At 40.6% G+C, this 23,210-nt stretch overlaps 1 protein-coding gene across 1 annotated transcript in view; it reads right to left on the reverse strand.

Moving 5' to 3' along the window:
• The window catches only part of SEMA3C (semaphorin 3C), a 127,881-nt gene extending 110,829 nt beyond the window's left edge, over window positions 1–17,052 (reverse strand). Inside the window, exons 1-2 of the mRNA XM_075081501.1 lie at window positions 16,673–17,052; window positions 13,466–13,606 (exon numbers count right to left, since the gene is read on the reverse strand). Of these exons, the coding sequence (XP_074937602.1) occupies window positions 13,466–13,568 (103 nt within the window). The 5' untranslated portion in view covers window positions 13,569–13,606; window positions 16,673–17,052. The remainder of the gene's footprint in view (window positions 1–13,465; window positions 13,607–16,672) is intronic.
• Window positions 17,053–23,210: the final 6,158 nt, after the last annotated feature.

Raw genomic sequence — 23,210 nt, forward strand, 5'->3', positions numbered from 1 at the left:
CGCTTGTGTGTGTATATGTGTGTGTGTGTGTGCGCGTGCGTGCGTGTGTGCATTTATCATTAAAAAACAGAGCTCAAGCTTGCAAACTGAGCCACTGAGAAGAAACAAAATACCATAGCTTGGGCAAATTTAGGATGTTATGCATATGAAACAGGATGTGGGCAGGTAGTTTAGAATTTTTTACTCTGGACTTTGCTATTTTAATATCATTTTTGCAAACTTCTTTTGCTATACATCTGCCATACATCAGATAACATAAAACTTGCCTGGAAGTAGACACATAGACATCCACAAACACAGTATGTATTGTAGAAGTCTGCTTTATCTGTTCTATGTAACATTATTCACATGTACAGATACAAACTTTGAAAAAAAAAACTAGAACCAGACGTCACCATAAGTAAAGATATAATGTCTGTACTGAGACTAAATGTATACTGTGAAATTTGGCCAGAAATGTCACTTTTTAATTTTAAGTTGGTATTAATGGAGTTCAATAGAATTTTAAAAATAAATAAATTCTGCACCTGTAAATTTAGTTACATTCTGCACACTCCATCATAATGTGTAGTGATTTACTCACCGTATTATGAATGAGCTCAGTTTAACAAGAAGACAGTATCTTTTTCTTAAACAGAGAATAAAGGAGATTATGTACAGAAAATACAGGTAGAATCACCGGACATTGCTTTCATAACGTTTCATGTAATGCTGCATATCTAGGATTTCTGCCGTTCCTTAGAAAAGGAATTTTTAGGTTTTTCTGTGCAGCTACAGACAGACCATGTTTTTCCCTTCCACATCAGGGAAATCAATTGTATTAAACTGTACGAAAAGAGTTCACACAACTGTAAGGTTTCAAGCTTGGAAATCCACACTTTAGGCACAATAATTTGCAGTAGGCATCTAAATAAAAGTTCCTGGTGTTGAGTGTTTATAGAATCCATCGTGAACACAGGCTGCAGGTCATTTAGGTCAGATTTCTGACCTTTTTGAGAAAAGCTAACTTTCTTCTTCAGAACTGCTTTAGTAGATAAGCTGTGCTGGAAACCCTGCCAAAATAGATACCAACGTCTTAATACTCACACCTGCTGATCGCTGATAAAATCACAGAACCACAAAGCACCCAGGACACAAAGGACATCTGAAGGTTATGTCAGCCAAAGTCCTGCTCAAAACAGAGCCAGCTGCCGAAGTGAGATGGGTTTGCACAAGACCTTGTCTAGCTGAATTTCAGAAACTTGGAGCGATGGAGAGTCCGTTGCCTCCCTGTACAACCTGTTTTAAGGTCTCACTATGCTTATGGTAAAAAAAAAAAAAAAAAAAAAAAGGTCCTACCATCTAAACAGATTTTCTTTTGCTAAAACTTAAGACTTTTGCCTTTTGTTCTGTCACTGTGCACTTCTGAGAAGAGTCTGTCTCTGTCCTCTCCATACTCTCCCCATAAGACAGTTGAAGACAGCCATGAGGTGCCCCTTAGCCTTCTCTTCTCCAGGCTAGAGATACTCAGCTGTCTCAGCCTCTCCTTGTCCGCCATGTGCTCTAGCACCCAAAACAGCTTAGTGGCCCCTCACTGGGCTTCTTCCATTTTGCCAGCACCTCTTACGCTGGGAGGGCCCAAAACTGGACACAGCAATCTCTTCGCCTGATCTCTCCTCTCCACGAATTAGACCAAATAAATTGGCATGATTGCAGAAAACTTTAACGTATAAATCACACAGTAGGCCAGAACCATGCTCAATTCCTGAGCAGAAAATTAAAATTTTGCCTCCTAACTGAGCCTAAACAGAATACACACGTGTAGTTTCTTCAGCATAAGAAGATCTTGTATCAGATCTGAAGTCAGCTTGGAGATGAACTCTAGAGCAGATGTTAAGGCTGAATGTTTTCATACAAGGTGAGCTGGAGTGGCGTAACTTCATCCCAACTCCTTGCGCCTGTGAATAATCTCTACAAGACCCTTTCACCTCTTGGTGACTGCTTCATCACCCCCTCACTCTCCACAGAGAAACAGCTGCTTTCTTGAAAGGGCCTTTTAAAGAAAAATATCTCCCACAATCTGCTATTTCTCTCTCACACATTTCCACATAGGACTCATACCTATCAAACAAGTATTAGACCCACTTCGAACAAAACTCATTTTCATCTGCTCAACAAACAGTTTGGGGCTGTCATGGACACAGAACAGAAAAAATAAGCAAAAGGAAGAGTCAACAGTGAGTGGCCATCTTGTTTATTCAGAGTGCTGGGGTTTATTGATGTTACACACAATCTCAGGTTTAGCTGATCTTAGATGTTAGATGTTTTCTCTCACATCCAACCTGATCTGGAATGGAGTTTCCTCCAGCTGGCTAAGGAAGCTTTCAACACCCATAAGCAAGCCATAAACCCCTCCCAATGCCATTGTCCCCTCATATATAGAAAGAGAATCACCTTAAAGCAAAGGTCCTTCACAGTCACCACACAGAGTGAGAAGAAAAAACTCAGCTGCTTGCCTGCTGGATAAGTCCAGGCAGACTTCTTTCACCTCTTTAAGGAAGAAAAGAGGGGAACTGAGCAGGACAGGTTGCGTCATAACCAGCATTCAATGCCTGACTCCAATACCAATACTAATACCAATACCGGTACCAGAGTACCAATACTAATATCAACAAAAATGCACTCAACAGAGGCACAATAATAATAATAAAAAATAATGATGGAGCGGGATGTCATCACTGTACTGCAGTGCTGGATGTATCTAGAGTGGTCTTATGAGGGAAAGTTATTTAGCAACGACACCCTGAGAACCTGGAATGAAATTTATCTCTTTTTTGAAATAGCAAATGGAAATTAAGTCATCATCTGTGGCAGGTTCCTGTATCTGCAAACAAATCCAACTCTTTTGCAAACTTTTTTAAAGATGAAAATATTTAATTCTATTAGATATTTAATTCTATTAGATCATCACCACCCCAGACACTTCTTTGTAAATTACCACAGTAGGCATAAAACCTGCCCTGGTATTGATTCAGCTGGCACAACCTTCCTCTATTAACCCTCTTCAGAGCTCCTGCATCAGGGTGGTCTGCTCTCCCCAGCTGCTGGGGAGATGCTGAATTCCTGTGCTTGCCCCTCTCCCCCAGCACCTGCTTTTACTGAAGTGGACACAGCACCAGCTTTAATGAGCCTAGTCACATATATACACACAAATGCAGCAAGACTCATGCTCCTTCTTTCTGTAAGTACTGTGATAGTGCTTTATGAACTCACTGCTCATCTTCAGGGTGCTGGGGTGGGAGGAAGAATTCATCAGCTGAGGAAACACACACTGTGCAAGCAAAGATTCTCCCATGTCTCGAAGGAAAAGACGGACCAGATAAAAGCCCATTGTTTGTTGGACCTGGCTGGTGGGCCAAACCATGCTGGCCGAGTTTGTAAGTCTTCCCCTTGCATCACTTTCTGAACACTGTTAGTGCAGATAGTGGTATACCTGACTGCATCCGAAAGTTCAAATTATTTTTGCAATTTTATGCTGTTTTGCCACTTTAGAAACAGACTTTTTCAAATGTCTGTTGGAGCTTAAGAACATGTTTACCTGAGACCACGAAATAGTAGAGAGGGAGTCTGAAGAAATATCAATGAAATTAAAATCACTGACATCTGATTCTTTTCCTACTCTGCTTTTGAAGATTATGTTTGAAAAAGTCTTATGTTTGCAAGTATGCATAAGAAAAACAAGGTTTCTACTGGAGAGATGAAGGGCTGACACCCTTGTCATTTTAAAGGGACTTATCAAAGCTACAATGATGATAAGTTATTAAATCAGAGGTAATGGCTTTACAGGCACATTCATTTTCATATTTTATAGCCACGTAGGCACAGCTTTATTTCCCTAATGCAAACCACAATAAAACACCTCATGAGGGCTTTAAACTCCTTTGTCTTTGCTGTAGCTTTGTCTGCTTTAGGAAAAAAAAAAAAAATGACAGTGCATTATTTTCAACAGTGGCAGGAAGTGGGTTTTTAGCCGAATCAGCTTAAAAAATTCCAGCTGTGTTCACGTTGAAGCTATCAAAAAGTCTAAGCCCAGGATCAGCTCTCCATGCCAACTAAATCCTTTTCAGGTCTCAAAAGTAAATTTTTGAAAAAATGCCAAGCCTCTCCTTGAAAATAACACCTTAATTGGTTGATATTAAAAAAACAAAAAGTGCCATTCTGACGATGAAAGTGGCCACATTTTTGTACACTAATTTGATATCGTGCCTTCTAAGAGCACTCGATGTATTGACACAGAGACTGTCTCAGAAAACTGCAATGACAAGCATGCAGGCTGGGTATTTCAGACAAGGAGGAATTTCTAAGAACTGTAGAAACCAAAGGTGTTACGAACTACCCTGTGGTGCTGAAACACTCTAGAAAGGCCAAAGAAGTGTGTGGCAGTGTTTGTCCCAAGGAAAGCACTGTTTCATTCCCCGGCTGGCTTTGCTCAGTAGTGGATGAGGAAATTCCACTCTTCTTGTCTTCCAAGATCAGTAGTTGTTTTCAAGAAGTTTCTGTATCAGTTTCAGGTTCACACCTGGTAAAATGTTTGGGCTCAGAAAGCAGAAAATGCAGGCATACATATTGATGTATGTATGATACAGTGTTTTGAATACACATGCCTTTTTGCATTAAAAATAAATTACTGCAGGATTATGAATACATCTATCCTACTATTTTTCCCTCTTTGTTTCTTTTTACGCTATTAATTTCTGTGTGCATTAATGCCATGATATTTAACTTTTCCTTCTGCTGTTCAAAACTTTGCATTCTTAGTGTGTTACATGAGAAGGAAAGAAAATGAACCTCACCATTCCCAGCCATTGAACTGAATGAGTGATCAGACACTTGCCTCACATATTTCCCTTATCCCTGTAAATCTAACTCTGAAGCTCCTTTAAGCTGGGAGACTGAGAGATATAGCCTGATTTATACAGATGTTAAAAGAATTGAAATATTTGCCCAATTTAATTGATTCTGAGCTGACAGAAATTGATTTATTCTGCATAACTCAAAGCTTTTAAAAGCAAATGTATTTTTCATTAAGAATAGTAAAGGGAAATGGTATTAAGCAAAAAAAAAATCCTAAGAAACAACAACAAATTATCAGAAAAACAGGTGACTGAGAAAGCCTATTACTCTCAGGGAAGGATTTATATGACCTTTTTTTCAGCTGCATTTGCAAAGCAATATAGGAACTATGAAACTGCAAAGGAAGTCGTAAAAGGAGACGATAGTTGAAAAAATAGGTAGTTGGAAGTGAATTTTAATACACTACGCATTTATCATATAACTCCAAAGCAAAGTCCTTTTTCATCACTACGGAATGCCAGTCTGACCCTCTTAATGGCTGAAAGTGATGCCCTTAATTAAAGAATTTGGCTTCAGCTTAATTTTGGGGGGGTTGTTTTTATTTTTAATAAAATTAACTGCCAAAACACATTTTTTCCCATTAAGCAACTTGGCAAGCCAGGGTGATTGTGATGTCTCCTCATCCACATTCTAGAAGATAATCTTGCTGAGGGCATTTATCCCAGGGCAGTGAGTAAGATTAAGCACAACAGTTCAGAAGTCTGGGTATTCATTCCAAACTATTTCAAAATTATGCATTTCGTGAAATCACATCTGCATTTGAAATTTGTACTACAAGTAAAAACTTCTCATTAAATAAGGTGTATTTTATATAAAGTATTTACTTATAGCACCCACATAAAAAATAAAAAAAAACACCAAAGCAAAACCATTCTTCATTAAATGTCGTTAAAACTGATGTAATTTAAGTGATGTTGTTAAAATTGTCATACCACACTCCTGAGATGGTGGCCAAATTAGGAGCTCAGACCTGAAAGGTGCTCATAGACCAAACCTGAGCTCATGGTGATTTGAGGGCATCCACACACCAGTCTGGAATTCACTTTCTTTCCCTAACAACACACAGAGTTCCTAACAGACCCTGCATTTCTTGGCACTCCCTCATTGAACTCACTGGAGCTGTGCACTGGTGAAATGCTGTTCCAGAGATTTTTCTATCAGGAGTTTTGATAGGGCGTTCCAGAAAAACAGGTTTTTTTCAGATAATGACGAGATACCATAGGCTACAGTTTCTAGTAGATAAAACGGAAGATGGTAGCAGGACATTTCTTCAAAACGTCTCCTATTTGCATCACTGTCTTGGAATATAAAAGGATTCTTTTAAAATCATTAGTTAAAAATATTTATACTGTATTTCTGAAAATAACCTAGGTGTGATCTGGGGATTAACTGTGATAATTGATGAGCCTTTGGAGCCCTCACATTTGCATAATGCTGGGTTAGTAGCAGATGAGAATATCCCAAACACTAGCTGCTGTACAAAGGGACAGGAAACATAACCTCCATCAACCTCACCCACATAAGAAACAAAAAGACTTTTCCTCAAGGAGCGACAGTTAGCCTTATATTCCCAAGGATAAGAAGAAAAACTAGATTCTCTAAAGGGCATGGTGGTCCCAGACTTGGAGTGGTTTAACGAGAGGGGCAAAGCTATGACTCCTTATCTTCCTTCTGCTGTGATACCAGAGTCTTAGCTCCGGTAAACCAGTAAGCAGGATTTTTGCTTCCAGGAAGAAGCCATATCAATGGCAGATGAAATAAGGATGCAAATGCAATTGCACCAAGTTTGCACTGAATAAGGATGGAGATATGAAGGGAAGGGGAGAAGGGCAGATGGCGTAAACCCTCCATTAATCACCGTCATTCACTTCATTACTGGAAACATGCACTTATCTTGATTTGCATGCTTCACAGTAAGACAGAAGATCCAACATCACACTGATTCACGCAGGTAACGGAGTAGTTTTCACTCCTCAGTTGCATCCCTGAGACCCCAACTCTGTAATCGGATGAACAGGGGAAAACACACAGCCTTCTTCTAACCTGGTGTCTGCCGCAGCCATTGCTGTCTGAATGTAAAATGAGATGAGAAGGCACACTGTGAATCTGCAAACTGTGTCCCTATGACAAAGGCCTTTCCCTGAGAAAGAGTGCCTAGTCTTTTTATTAAGGAGTGTTATTGAGAACACTGAAAAGTCAACACCAAACAGAACAAAATACACATGTTGAGTAAACAGCCAGCTCAAATGACAGGATATGGTCTTGGTCTATGTATTTATTCATGGCAGGATCTCAGTCAATGCACTTCAATAAAATGAGCAATTATTGTGAGTCATGTCACTAATTACATCTGATACACATAAAGGCTTGTGCAGCAGCACATATCAAAGTGCACTGTGAACTCATCCAGCATGGAAATGGCTCACAGAGGAGCTCTTGTTACTGGTACTTGAACAGTCCTGAAGAAGATAGGGTATGAGAAATGTCTATGCCATTTTTCTCTCATTGCATTTTTTCAAACATAAGAGAGATTTTTGTACAGTAAGGGAAATATAAGTGCCTATGTAGGGACTTCAGCATTTGTCTTGGACAGGCAACACAAGAGAGAATTGTAACGAGAGAGCACTGGAATTGGCCAAGATAAGCAGCTTTCTTCTATGACAAGTAGAGAGAGCTAAGATGTGTCGAATCTGTCAAAATGTTCTAAGATAAAGTTTAATTTTTCCATACCAAAATAAAAAAACCCTGGTGGTTCAGGTACAGGTCAAACTGACTGAGTTGGGGAACATAAAGATATCAAAGGTAGTAAGCCATCTCATAGATAACAGATCTACCTTTTATCGTGCAAGAAACACTCAAGTCTTCTCAAACTTCATAAAATTTGGATAATTTCTTCATCCAGGAGTAGGATTAAATATATAAGCTTTTCCCCTAAATTTGGGGTCTGATAATTAACTACCTTGAAGACCATGTACTCATTTGTGCTGTCCTATGAGGGTATCTCTTGTAGTAACTTCAGAGAACAAAGAACTGGACAAAACATTGCCTGTGACTTCAGCTTTATTGCATGATCGTTTTCATAACTGAAGCCACAGCACATGGCACAATCTAACTTCAAATACAGAAGCAATACATGAAATTGTCCTCTCCCATTTACTCATGTCAACGACAGTGAAGCCAAGTCAGTGACACTGCCACTGAACAGGAGCGAGTGTGAAAATAAGCAGATTCAAAGTCATTTGGCATGTGGGACCTCTGCCCACAGAACTCTAGAAGAATACTGAGCTTTTGACATAATGCTTCCTTTAATATGTTTGAATATTTTTTTACCTTTAACTCATAGCCTATTCAAGTAATTCCATTTCTATACAAGTGAGATTTATTGCATTATGTCTCTGGGCTTTTTTAACAAGGGGGAGGGGGATGGGTGGCGAAGACAAAGCAAGAAAAAAAAAAAAACATATACAGGGAAGGTAAAGTCTAAAAATGACCCCCAAAGACTTCTATTTGTAAAGTAGGTATTTGTCTTTAAGAACAACCAAAGTTGTCAACTTAAACAAATGTAAAAATACCAACCTCACTACTAAAGATAAGAATTTTATTTTTAGTTGACAGTACTCAAATGTGAGTTAATTTTTTCAATCTCCAGTGCGAGACAATTGAAGGGAAAGAATTTTCACATGGTTGGTGTTCAGCACTTTATAAATTAGAATTATTTAGGATCCATGTGGCATGATTTCACACGGCTGTGAAAGCCACACATCAGTTATTTTTGAGAAAATCTGACCAATAATTTGCTGAAAATTATGCAACCATGTAAGCACTCAAAAGATTTCTGTATGAGCTCTGCATATAAACAAAAATAAAACCATGGTTCTTTTTTCTCTCTTTTCCTTTTCTCTCTCTATTTTTTTTTTTAAATGCTTTACCTCTACTTCATTTTGCAAGTAGCTTTCATTGCATGGACACTACCAAAGATCTAATCAACTATTTGAGCATAAACCATTGCCTACTAGACTGTCATCAGCACAAAGTCCCCCAAATAATAAATGAACTTTTTATTAACTGTGGTAACATTAACATTACAATGAGGGATTGTTTAAAAACAAGTTGTACTGCTGTTGCTCAAGAGCTCAAAGAAAATGGTTCTCAGTTCCTTTATTTTTCCTTGAGGGTAACCACAGGGGTTGCATTAAATCTTTTAAAATATGTTGACAGTTGAATAAGTGCTGCTGTTGCTCTGGTGACATTTTATGCTTTTTAATTGTCATTAATGAAGCCGACTGATACTTTCTTAAAAGTGCTTTACGTGTTCTAGTAATTTTATGACAAAAAGAGGAACAAAACTGTCTGCAAATTAGCCTTGATCCACTTCTCATATGGAATTTTTACTGGAGACAATGGGAGAATCTGCATGGGAAATATTTGCTTGACCAGACATTTTAGGTAGGAATGCATGAAATGTTCACAGTGAATTGTGAAATTATCACTTGGTTGTGCATCTCTAAATAAATTCAAAGCTCAAAGAACATTTGTTTGAGTGTATTTTCAAAAATAAGTACTGGAACTGCTTTGATTCAGAATCTGATGTTAAAATGGTATGGCCCAACATTTTCGGGTTGCAATAAAACCCAAAACGTAAATGTGAGTTGGAATGAAATGGAAGTCTGACTTGACCCTGGAGTCTAATAACTCCTTTATTATTTTGATAACACTCCCACTGGATTTGAGAAAGGTTTCGCCCCTGTAAAGACTGAAGGATACAGCTCCCAATTATCTGTTCAGGAACGTGCAGTAACAAGGAGGAATGCATGCAGCTTGAGAAACAGCAGGCACTATACTTGATAATCCATAAACAGATAAGGTAAGGCTTTTGCTATGGGGAGAAAATAAACTACAGTGCTTTAAATTATGATGGGTGATTTAACTAGATTAAGGAAGATCTATTCTGGGGACAAGGAGCCAGAAGAGGTAAGTGGGTGGGGAGTGGGGTGGGGTGGTATCCAAATAGTGTAGGGAGATGTGTCAAGTCCTTTGCTTCCCTGATCCCAGGTTCCCTTACTCTCACATGCTCCATGCTAAAACAGGATGATTCCCCAACACTACTGCAGCTGCTACACTACAGACTTTGAATCTTTGCAATTTCAGAATCAGAAAAAACGGAGGCAGCTTTCTTTCATCATCTGCAGCAGCTCTTCAAGTGCAGATGTTGTACGAATACTGATGGTCCAAGCCATCACAGTTGAACAGGACAATTAGGTTATCACAATCATCCCAAGCAAACTGAGACCCTCTTTGCCTGATTCTCCGTATGCCTAGTGCCATGTATAACCACGTATACCTGTGCAAAACATGCAGTTCAGCTCCAGCCTGGCCTTTTCTTTCATCTGAGTAAATGGCTATACAAGCAATAGAAACTGGGCCTTGGGGTTCTGTACAGCACTGTAGCTTTCAAGTCACTCAGGGTGCAGACAGCAGTAAGTCCACAATCATGTTAGGTGCACATTTAACAGTCTCAGCTAAGTCATGAACTACATTTTAATTAGACAAGGGGCCAGGCTTTTGATTTCAAAAATAGAAATTAGGGTTGCAGTCCTTCATCCATTGAAGTTAATTGCAAAATCCCTATTATCAGGCTCTTGAGGTATTAACCAGGCTTACTTTTTAATTACATTTGATTCTTAATGAATTAGATGGCAAAGAGAAAAGCAGCCCATGATTCAAACGATTCGCATTTTTATCTTTCCTGATGAACAACAGAATAGGTCAAGATACTTGCTGGATTTTCCCATGAGAAATGCCGCGATGTGAATAAGCTCAATTGACTTGCTCCTGAAGGAGCAGGTTAGCTTTGAAAAGCATCACTCATTTTCTCCTGTATACATTCTATCCCCCAAACTTATGCAAGGTAATTACAGACACCAAGCCAAATCCAATTCAGAACTTGAAAAATATCATGTAAGTATCCTAAGCTTGAATGACTTGTCTTTATTGTCCAATGTAATTTAAAACATAAGGAGTCCTAATTATAGTTTTATTTTCAAATGATGCACTTCAAAAGCGTGACAATTCTCCGTAAAAACTGACAGCTTCTCAGGGCATGGAGACAGCCAATAACTTGATATTTCTACATGAGTTAAAGCCAATAAGCTACGAAACAACTTATGCAGAAAGAGCATGTTATCACACTTGGCAAGAGAACAATGCAAAGTTTCACATTTTTCTCTTACATCAGTACCCATGTAAATAAATAAAGATTTAGAGAACAGACATTCATCCTACAGGTGGGGCCATTACCTTGTTATACACAACAACCTGCAAACCCATTTCACATAATGAAAGCTGTTTCTTACCATCTGGAAATAGAGCTTAAAAATAAAATTACTGGTTTTATATTGTATGAAAAGCTCAGCCCTTTATTTCAGACATCATTTGTCATATTAGAAAACGCATAATTAATTTCTTACTTTTATGACTTTGAAAGACCAATTAAAAACCAAGGACTTTAAGAAGCAATTTTATTTTTTTTTAAGGTTGAATGTTGAGATATTTTAGAGAAAGTAAAATGTCCATTTTAAGACAATCAGATAGTATTGCAAGGCTCTGCTGACACTTACTTTCCCCTAACTTTCACTGAAGCTAGACACTCTCAATTTTACCCATTCAAAGCAACACTTTAAAAATCAGGGAGAAGACACAAGACAAACAACTACTGTACTTGATATTGCAGAAGTGAGCTGTAATTGAGGCAGCCCAGCACGGTTACAGTCAGGAACTGGAGAGCTGAGGGTATGTCCCTAGGCCAGGCATGGAGTGGCAGAGCTCTTGGGGGCCAAGAGCTTCACCAGAGGAAGGGGTTGCTGTGACATAAAGCTGTCGTAACCCCTCTTAAAGGAAGGAGGGACAAACTCCTTTCAGAGAGGGACAGAGAAACTAAGGTTTCAATTCACCCAGTCATTATCTTTCCTAAATCCCTAGGTTTGGGGGTTTTTGCCCTATGGGTGGTCCTGTGTTTCAGACTTGAAGGATACCTGTGATGAGCCAAGGAACAAACCACAAATCTCTGAGTCCAGGTTAAAACCATTTGCCCCTCATTATGATTCTTTCCCATTCACAAGGTTAAATACTGAAAAACCTGAACTTTTCCTACTTCATGCTCATACCAGAGATCAGGGGAAGCCTAGATTTATTACTTTCAAGGCCACCATGGACACAATGTGGAAATCTGAATCAGCCTGTTTTGAGTACCTGTGACAAACCTGCAGGTGTAATACACAACCGCAACCAAACTTGCTTCTGTGTTGAGCTGTGCTGAATTAGTACCATCTACATCAAGTCAGTGTTGCTTAAGCAAGGAAAAGAAACTCCCACCTACTTCTTCATTTGGCGGTTCCCTCTTGGAATGCAATCTCTACTATTGCTTTCACTGGAACCATGCCAATTTACACCTATTATGTGTTGTGATCGTAAGTTTAGGGCCCTATACTCTACAATATACAATATCTTGATTTTGTTCAGTCCTCTGGCTGGTATTTGTGGAAGGTCTAACTTAGCAGGTCTCCTTCCAGATGTCTCTCAGACTCAAGAGTATTTAGTTATGATGACTGGGACGAATAGCAGCTTGAGATACTTACTAGCTATGATAATTTTTAAAGTGATTCTTTAAAGACTATTCAGAGCACACAGGATATTCCCATGGCAGGACATGGCAGTTGCAGGGCATCCCTACATTTGCGAGCCATACAAACCACCCTAAAACAGACAATATCAGTGCAGGGAGTAGCAAGTCCTCAAAGACAACTGCGGAAAAAGCAGAGGGCTGAAGAAAGCCAATGCCCCTATTATTAGTGACAGATTTTTTTTGTTCAAATTTTACAGAACCAGTAAGCCCAAAGAACACACATACTCTGAAGTAGTGGCTAAAATCAGCTTTTTGGACAGGGATTAATACTGGAAGAATAACCTCCCTTACTATTAAAGTAATACTGAGGTAATTGCAGTAATAAGGTACTGCTCATCACTTCAGAAGTAAACGCACCTTTCTTTTGAAAGGTAATAATTTTGGTTGCTTGTTTACAGTATGCAGGTATCAGTGATTGTTACATGCTCTGTACAAGAAAGTGCACAAGGAATGATATTTTGTCAAAGGACTCTGTCTTGCTAACTATTTTGGTAAACCTTCAGGCAGCCTGATTTTCAGAGTATAAAGTGTCTCAGTTGGGCACTGAATGAAAGCAACTCAAATCATTAATAACTTCCACTACATGCCACGTGCCTCATGTGCTATCATATTTCCAAAACAAAGTTAAGGATGAGAAATAAAACCTTTACATAATAACTTTCCAAATAAAGAGAAGGTATTATTAATTATGTACCTATAGCTGTAGTAGCAATGAACTTCAGATAAAAAATAATCGAATTTAGGCTGACAGGTACCTCAGCAACACAAACCAAAAATAATAATTATGGATGCAGATCAAAAAGCCAATTTCTACTCAGTTACTGAATTTAAAGGGAAGAAGAAAATGTTCAATCATAACATTTGCTTAAGAATGTTTATCTTCTTTCTTACCATTGAATGTTAAAAACACCCTTGCTTGAGGCTGGGAAGATCCTTTTACACTGCTAAAGTAAATAAATATCCCAAGCAACACGTGCAGTGCAAGAAATGCCATCTCTTCAGATTTGCAACTTAATATCCAAGAAACAAAACCTGAAAGACAGAGAGATCACATTACTGTTATACAATTTTGTGGAGGAAAAACATTACAGAAAGATCTGTGTTAGAAAGCTCTTCCAGCTGAAGCCATAATATATGATAATGTGAAGGAGGTACAGCACTTCTGTTTTTCCTTTGTACATCTGAAAATGGTTTTCTCCAGCAGTCTTCTGTGATGGCACAAAAGGAGCTCTCTGCCTGTTAGTATGAACCAACAGAGCCTGAGTTTTGGCTAAGGCAGACTACAGTATTAGACTCAGTTTATTTAAATAAGGACAATTCCACCTGCTGGAAAAATAATTATGCTAAATGTCAAGGCAGAGCAAAGCAAGGACAGGAGATAAAGTTTCACTAATAAAAAGCTGGCTGATATTTTTAGACATCTCTCCTTACTTTACATCATATTTGATCTCCCTCTCATGTTGGGGGGGGGGGGGGGGGGAAGCAGGTTTGGGTTGTTGGTTGGTTGGGTTTTTTCTTTCTTTTAATATTTAAAATCAAAGGTGCTTGGAAATGAGCTTTAAGTTTCAGTAAGTTGAGTTCTCTAATAGCCCTCTAGATCTCTTAAGATGAAATCCTGACTATGTTACCACTTTCAAAACCATTGAAACCAAAAGCATTTCAACATGCTTGAAACTATTAGTCAACATTTACTTTTTGGGCTAGCTCCTTTCAGGATACCTACTTGCTCTCATACTCTTCTACTGAGCGCTAAGAGTAGCCAGTGTTGGACAGTGCATTACACTTTATACTTCTGCTACTCCTCCTGCACATCTGCTGAATCTACATTCGTTTTATAGGGTTTAGCTGCTGAGAATGCTGAGTTCCTCAGACAATCAGGAAACACCCCAAAACAAATCTGCATCTTTTCTTAGCTCAAGAAGTGCTTGAGCTCACTGGAATCAATGGCACTTTCCTATCAATTCCAATGGACTTTGGATCAGACCCATAAAACCCAGCAGACATTAGAAGCTGAATATTGCATACCTATAAGTGCTCCTAAACTGCATCTCTCCAAAAATTGGTAAGTTCAAATTTAATTTCACCTGTGGTAACTACTTGGTTCTTCAGCTCAGCTGCAAAAGTGAGAATAAAACACCCCCTCATTTTAGGCCCATTTTACTTCCCTGTTTATATTTTTTCTTTTCGGCATCAACAGTCCTTCTACTAGACACCACTTATTGGTTAATGCACTTTGAAGGATACAACCCCTACCGCTAGAAGAAAACATTAAAGGCTATACATTTATTTAATTCAGAGTTTTGTTGCCTGCCTTACACTTCTTTACCTCAGCTCTGCTCTAGCAGTACAGTCCCTCCAGTGGAAGACAGTATTTCTACACGCTTGTTCCTTCAGTCTCTCTGAGATCCACACCTGTCCTAAAAGAACCGGCTGTAACCACCACAGCATGGCAGGAACCAGCTGTCAGACAGGGATGACTTCAGGTCAACACCAATATGGGCTGGATCCACTCCACTGAGTTAGTGGTAAAAGCCCCATATCTCATTACTACCTCTGTCATTTCCCACCCACTCACTGTAAATCCTTTTGAAAGGCTTCTCTCCGCATGAGAACTTCATACTAAGTTGGGGGTGGGATGGAGAGCATACGAGTGAGTGCACAAGCTCTCTAGCCCACACTTTAAACTCTCCAAAATTTGATCTGGGGTACTGAGAAATGCAAGAAGAAAGATCAAGCAATGCTACAACTCTGCTAACTGAGAAAAACACCAGTGTCAGAAATTTGCCAGCTACAGATCTGGTCTACAGGAGAAACATATCCACTCTGGCCCAGGTCCAAATTATCTCTAAGGGTCTGTTAACTAATTAAATGATAGTTGCAGAGCTTTCGCCAAGAATAATTTTTAAATGGGCTGCATGAACTCTAGTATTAATGCTGCTTTGTAGGCTTTAAATTTAAAACCCTGTGACCAGCCCATGGGATATCCTTTAACCTACCGCTCTTCTAAGAGAGAAATGCCATTAAAGCCTGATAAAATTTCTTTGTCAGGCCAAAACAAATAGCCAATCATACTGAACATGTGATTTAACAGATGCAATGGGATTAGCATTTTACAGCAGTAGCACTATGCTTTCTTTGCAATAGAGATAAAAAGTCAGAGAGGAACAAGTGTGTGGCTTTCTCTCTTCCCTTAAATGATACTGTAGGAAATAATAATAATTAAAAAAAAAAACCCTTTCAGTGCTCCTTCCCTCCCACTCTCCTACCTCCTGCCAATTCCAGTGCAGTCAGGTACAGGAGTAAAACATTGCTACAATTCATTGCTCAAATTGCAGACCTTCACCATTAACACAGAAGTGACAGGCAAATATAAGATTCAAGTTCTGAGCTGCATGGCTCCTACCCAGCTGTTAGGCACATAAATAATAAATACATATGGTGCCAAAAAGGTACCTCAGGGTGTCTGACATGTGAGTTACCTAATGGAAATAGGTTTCATTCCAGAGATTTACATACCTGGTAACTGAACGCAAACTCACTACAGGTTTGAACCTTGGTTTGGGCTTATAACGCAGTTCTGAATTTATCTCAGTAAGTCATGATACTATATTGAGCATGTCCTGCGCACATGATCTCTGCTGACAACCCACAGACCTAAAACCTTGCAAGAACTTTTAAAGAATTTTTTAGGACAGACAAAAAGCAATATGTAATTACAGTTCTGCTCTTATAACCTATTCTAACTGTAAACAAAGTGGCAAACCGCTACTGAAGTGAAGTGGTGAAGTTTTCCTGCCACGGAGGTCGCTTTCACCATGCTGTATTGCTTTCAGAAAGTATTATATAGCTTTGCAGTGAAGTACTGTGCAGGTGTCACCTGCTACAGGCTGAGTCCTACCCTTAAATCCTGTAAGGAAAAATTATTCAGCAGAAGAAAGGAAAGAAAGAAAGGGGAAAAAAATCCACCAGACACAGGCTCTGCTAATCTGAAAAATATTGCTTTAACTATCTGTGAACAGGAGGAAAAAAAAAAAACCAACCATCAAACACATTTCATATCTACTACAGCAAAGATAGAGAACTTTCAATTATGCTTACCCAGCTATTGGAGGAACCAGCAATACAGACTTCTATCTGGTTTCTATCAGTTTATGGACTCCACTCGTGTTACCAGAGCATTTTAATTCCAAACCTGGGCCATTGCGGGGAGGGCGGGAAATAAAAAAATAAAGAAAAGTCTCTCTTCCCGGTGGTTGCAAAGGTACTCCCGGTTCCTTTGTAAAATAATCCTTATGGCCGGACTCCTAAGGCACCAGGAGCGCTTCTCGCCAGCCCTCAATTAAGCACCTAGGAGTGAATGGAAAGTGGCCGGGCGGTGCCGGTGAAGGCTTTGGTTTCCAGTTACAGGCGCTGCCCTGCCCTCGCCGCCGCCTCACTAGCGAGGCGAGGCTCCGCGGCCCCCGGTGCATCATTAGCTGAGCAAATAGGGGCTGGAGCTCGTAAATAATGGCGAGGCCACACCCCGCCGAGCGCGGCGGCGGCGGCGGCCCGGCCCGGCCCGGCCCGGCCCGGCCCAGCCCGGCCCGGCCCAGGCAGCGCGGAGCGGGCGCCCAGGGCGCAGCCTGCCCGCGGGCTAGGGGACCGTGATGCAATTAAGGACTATTTAGGGGAACATCCCCCCCCCTTCCCTCGGCTTGGCCCCGAGGGGGGTTCAGCGGCAGGGAGTCTCCCACCCGCTCCGCGCAGCTTGCGCGCCCGCGGGGCTCGCTGGAGGAGGGAAACTCGCCAGGAAAGTTTCTACCGCTCTGTGCGGGGCGTCCCGCGGCTCCGAGCGCGCCCGACGGCAGCGCCGGGGCTGCGGCCCAGCCCGGGGGCGGGGGGCCGTCCCGGGCGGGGAGCGGGGCCCCGGGAGCGGCCGCGGCTGGAGGGGTTCCGGGGGAGCGGGGAGCTTTCGGGGGAGGCCGGTAGATGTCACTGTGAAGAGACGGAAAGAGGCAGGGTTGTGGTGAGGAGTAAAACAGGTCGCACCCAGGCCCCGGTCAGAGGGGTTTCTTCTCTTGCTCCTTGCCCCCCTCCCCCCCCGCCCCGCTCCCAACTAGTTCCTCGATTTGAACCTTTAAAAGAAAATGAACGAAGAAGAGTAAGAAACGAGCACTAGAGCATTAGCTTTGTAATTCAGCCTCCTGATTGCTGCAGGAGTTTCACCACAAGCGTTCAGAAGCTCTTTCACAGTTCAGGAGGCTAGGAGCTGCATTTGCTCAAGATTGTTTTTTTTTTCCCCCGAGACACTGAGCTATTAGTTGTTGTAGATGTTCCTCTTTTGGTGAGATTTGTGCTCTCATTGCAGTCGGATAGCTTTGAAAAATTTTACCCAAGGTGTCTTGAAAATGTGAACTGCAGCATAGCTCCATTGAAGCCCCTAGGATTTTCCAAACAACAGTATTTGTGTTCTGGGTTAGGTTTTCCTAAGTTGTCTTGCAAATGTATTCTGTTCTAGTCTGGCCTGCTAGGTGCAAACTTCTATTGAATCAAGATTTCCACTTTTGCAGGAGGAGGTGGCATCTGCTCCAGCTGAGGCAGTGCAGGTTGCGTGGCAGGGTACCGTCACAGCAGTACGTCAGAGGACAGCTTCTCATGATCCTCTTGCAGCTGTATCCCACAAGCAGAAGTATGTTAACAAGTAAACAAGTACCCACAATGAATCAGTGCATATGCTCAAGTTACAATTTTCTTTCCAGCTATTACACACTCTGGCCATACTAACCAAAGCAGTCAATAATACTAATGCACTATAGCTGGAGAGCAGGGAGTAGCCTGAATACAGTGCCCTTACTAAACAAATTTTGTCTGTATGTGTGGATGTCTATGGCCAGTGTCTATAGGCTACTTGGTGTAGAAGCTCATCTGCATGTGTTAGGGTCACACATATTTCAAAGACAGCTTCTCCCCAGGGCTTCAGTGCCAGCCTAGCAAAGTTGGTGCTTTCTTCAAGCGAGGAATTCCAGTATAATAAGGCACTTATAGCCCCAGAAAACATGAAAGTATGCAATGTTCCTTCCTTTGAAATGAAACATCAGAGTTGCAACTGATGCCAGAAAAGGATTGGGTCCAGGATTTTGAAAAGCTTGACCCATTTCAGATCATATCTTGAGGATGAATTAGCTGATGCTGTCACATGAACTAAACTCTCAGATCATGAGTCCTTAAAAATATTGATCCTCTTCCAGTTCTCCTCCTTAACACAAACTATGCAGAAATGCGTTAACTTTCGCTGTTCTAGAGAGCAGTTAAACTAAGGCATCGGAGAGCTTGTTCTCTCGATGGGGAGGCAGCGTGGCTGTGAACATGATGCTGCTCATCCTTGAAATGTGGTGATGTTCAAATGCCTCAGTCTGACAGCAGCACCCTGGCAAAAGGAGAAATCACTTGTCTGCTTCGGAAAATCCCCACAACTAAGTGCAATTAGAGATTACCGCACCAAGCAACAGAAGTGAATCAGCTAATTCAGTATTCTCTCTCTTGCTGTGGTCTGTGCAGGGTGATTCAGAGGAGAGTGCACAGAAAACCACAAAGTAAATATGAAACAACCTCTCTTTTAGGAGATTTTTGAGAGATGTGTAATGGGTGCCAATACCAGTCAAAGAAAAAGAATGATACCATGAAGTACCAACACTAAAATTTATGATGATTCTAACTGTCTGCCCAAAATATTTTTGCTTAGGAAAAAACAAATATTAAGACAGTACTTTTTCTTCCTAAAATTCAGAATAATACTCTTCTGGGTAAGACCACAAACACATGCTCCTAATAATATAGCATTAGAAAAAAGCAACCAAAAGAATATGCTCAAGCATGAATCAACACCAGCATTAGTTAAAGTCACTTGTGTTTGTCAGTGCTTTTGTATGTATGGACACTGGGGAGCCATCTGGCTATCTGCATTTCTTTTTCACATGTGCTGGCTGCATCAGAGATAAGGTAAAATGGAACATTGAGAAAAATTATGGGGCTTTCCGACACTCCTTCAAGGACTTTGGGTTTATAAAATAACAAATGAACTACAAAGAGACAAATGCAAAACTTTAATCTTTGAGATACCATCGCACTCGTATATCTGTTAGGCAAAGCAAGAGTATTCTAATTTTGAAAACAAAAAGTAAATTGAAGCAAGAATAAGCATGCCATATTGATTTATTTGTATTTAACATGTGCATATGTGCAGGTCAGAGCATGAGAATTAACTTTAAAAAGTAGTTTGAACTTCACAGCTGGGCTGAGTGAAATGGTTAAACTTTTACTTCAGATGTTTTGTAATAGCATGTATTAGCTTCAAGCGAAACTCGTGGAATGGAAATTACTTCTCCAAACTACGAGGTGGAGTTTCAATATTTACTGGCATGAATCAGCCCTGTGAGTGAAATGAAAAGTATGCAAGACACTTGCTTTCCAGGCTGTGTATTTTACAGGCTAACACAGGGGTGAGGACAAACAAGTTCGACTCAGCTTTGCAGCTGATTTTTAATCATTCCTGTACTACACAAAGCATACAAGGTGTTGTACAATTTGCTGCTAGTTCTGATTTGGTGCATGTAAGATTTATAACTAAGTGCATTTACTCCAGGTTGCATCATGTGTCAGGACAGTCAGGCCCTCGCTCTCAGCTTCGGAGTTGGAGCAGTTCTGACTCTTGCAGTGTGGTCCGAGCAGGCAAAACCGCATGGCCAAAACACACAGACACTGAATTTGTTGTATCTGTGCGTGGTGTTTGCTTCTTACCCAAACAAATCATCCTAATGGACCCAGGGCTAGCTTTAGACTGACACACTAACTGACGCCAGGAACTAGAAAGAAGAGTGGATTTGGACATTTACTTAACGTTTTGTTTTGGGGTTTGGCTTTTTTTTTTTTTTGTTTTATTTCTCCCCACTTAGATTTTAAGCTCCTGAAAAAAGTGAACAGATTATGGAAGAATCAGAATCATTAAGGTTGGAAAAGACCTCTAAGATGATCAACTCCAACTGCCAACTCAACACCACCATGTCTCCTAAACCATGTCCCAAAGTGCCATGTTTATGTGTTTTTTGAACACCTCCAGGGATGATGACTCCACCACCTCTCCGGGCAGCCCCTTCCAAAGCCCGACCACTCTTCCAGTAAAGAAATTTTCCCTAATATCCAATCTAAACCTCCCCTGGCACAGCTTGAGGCCTTTTCCTCTCATCCTGTCACTCGTTACTTGAGAGAAGAGACCAACACCCACCTCAATACAGCCTCCTTTCAGGTAGCTGTAGAGAGTGATAAGGTCTCCCTTCAGCCTCCTCTTCTCCAGGCTAAACAACCCCAGTTCCCTCAGCTGCTCCTCATAAGGCAGTAGAACCAGAAGGAACACAGGTTTAAAAGAGGGAAGATGGAGAAACGAAGCTAAGATAGATGAAGATGGCAGAGAAGGAAGACAGGAGCCTCCTGAGAAACAGTTGGATTTTTAAAGACAGAATAGTGGAAGATAATCAAATAATTTCACTGGATTGGCAACAGCTAGCCATTAAATCAACAGGCTCAATAATCAGTTTCTGCTTTGAACACAAGCACAGACTTAGAATTCAGACAAGATCAAATGCTAACTATTATACAGAAAAATGAGTAAATGCATGACAAAGTGACCATCAAATGTAATCCATTCCTTCCTTACAAATCAAAGGAATTGTGTGTACAGTAAGTGTCCAGATTCCAAGTGATGAGAGAAAATGCTATTAACTTCTATTTCCTCTGTCCTCATTTATGAGTGTCAAATCACCTTATAGAAAAGCAAGGTCATTAGGTAATCCAATTAGTTCATTGTTTTTTATTTTCTATCGAACAGTTACAAGAACTGGGAGAAATGTGAAATACGTCAGCAGTTTATTGTGGGAAAGCTATTAGGTGTTTGTTTTGAGGGTGTGCTAATATGAACAGCAATTTATATTCTTTTTCACAACAGATAGTCCAAAGATTCAAGAGATAGTAAAGATAACACTACTGGTGATACCGCTGTGTCACTGGAGATGGCATAAGGTCCTTGGACATAGTGTGCCCTACCTTGTGAATGGCCTTATTCCAGTGGGTCACATAAGGACTGCTCATGAAGAGTGAGGCTTCATCACCAAGGTCAAAGCCTTTAAAACTGCTGGCATGTAACTAACAATGAGTTGTCAAGCTGTATTAATCAGTTTTCTTTTTGTTAATTAAGGTTCTGTGAAAATCCATTTGCAGGAGACAATTTGTCTTTTCACAGCTTAAGAAAAATCAGATGCTTAGGAGCAGGATCAGTATAACCACATTAATGAAGCACTATTACCTGTATGGAAACAGAAGAAAACATTGTGCTAGTAGTTTGATAAAACTCCAGTTGTCTCCAGTCAAATAGACCCAGCACTGAATGTCTTCCCTGGAAATCAGTGAAGCAGCACTTCATAGTGACCTCCGTCATTGAACAGACTGTGATTTCTGTAAGGTCATCATCAAATAAGTACTCCTGTGTCTGTACAGAAAATTCAAGCTGGTTCCTGGTATGCTACCAGGACTTCATGCTTCCCCTTTTCTGTGAGGCAACCACATTATTGATGTTTTTAGGAGAAAAAATACTGTTTTGGACAGATTTTCCACCTTTTAGCCACTCTGACTAAATGAGGTCAGTGATACAACCAGAATCACTGTGCTTGCACAAAGCTGGGTTTGAGTTTTTAACTAATCAGAAAAGTCATCATTATTTTGCAAGTTGATAAATAAGAATATGTATTAGGAAGATTTGAATGAAAAGGGATGGGTTGTTGGCACACCAAGGATGTCTTCAGGCCAAGCAAGCTATAAATACAAGAAGTACGTAGAGGATGCAACAAAGTGTAGTTTAGTGTATTGGAAGTACTTGTCATGAAGGTCCTATGGCGCAAGGAGCTCTACAGACACACAGGGAAGTAAAGCAGGAGTGGTTGTGGAGAAGATTTTTATCCAAACAAATAGAGATAAGAGGGTAGGTGAGAAGACTACTGCAGGTAGAGGGGGGCAGCGACGTGTCCCTGGGCGTCATGGCAGTTTCCAGCCTGACATGCTACTCTCTAGCCTGGTGCTCGATCCATTGCTACATGCTACAGGGCCCATAGCATTCAAGGGAGTCCTCTCTGTTGGAAGGAGGTGTTGGAGAGATAACTTTTTGCCATTGATTCAGCTACCCCAGTGTTTGTAGAGCATTACGTGAATCACTGCTTTGGAAAAAAAAAAGCTTTTTTTTCTTTTTCCCCTGTTCATCTTAGGTTTGAAACACACTCCTAGAAGCTCGGTTATATAAAACTATCCACCCCCAGTCTGGTCCCAGATAATACACTGTTTCCCACTATCCTTCATCTTCAAATGAAGAGTAATGACTGCATACCTTGCAGTCTTTGATTGTTTTTGTTCTCTATAAGTACAGACTAAGCTTCACTGATGGTGTGTGTCAGCTAATTGCTCACTGCATATTGTTTGCATTCTGCAAGCTGTTACTTTAAAAGAGGAGCAGAAGGACCATTCTACATATGCCTTCTCTTTCCCTAAAGACGTCCTGTTGGCCAGGGTCCCTATAACTTTCCCCAAGGAAGTTTCACTCCTGCAGAAGAAATAACAG

The sequence above is a fragment of the Phalacrocorax aristotelis genome, chromosome 1 (assembly GCF_949628215.1).
Source record: "Phalacrocorax aristotelis chromosome 1, bGulAri2.1, whole genome shotgun sequence".
NCBI lineage: Eukaryota > Metazoa > Chordata > Aves > Suliformes > Phalacrocoracidae > Phalacrocorax > Phalacrocorax aristotelis.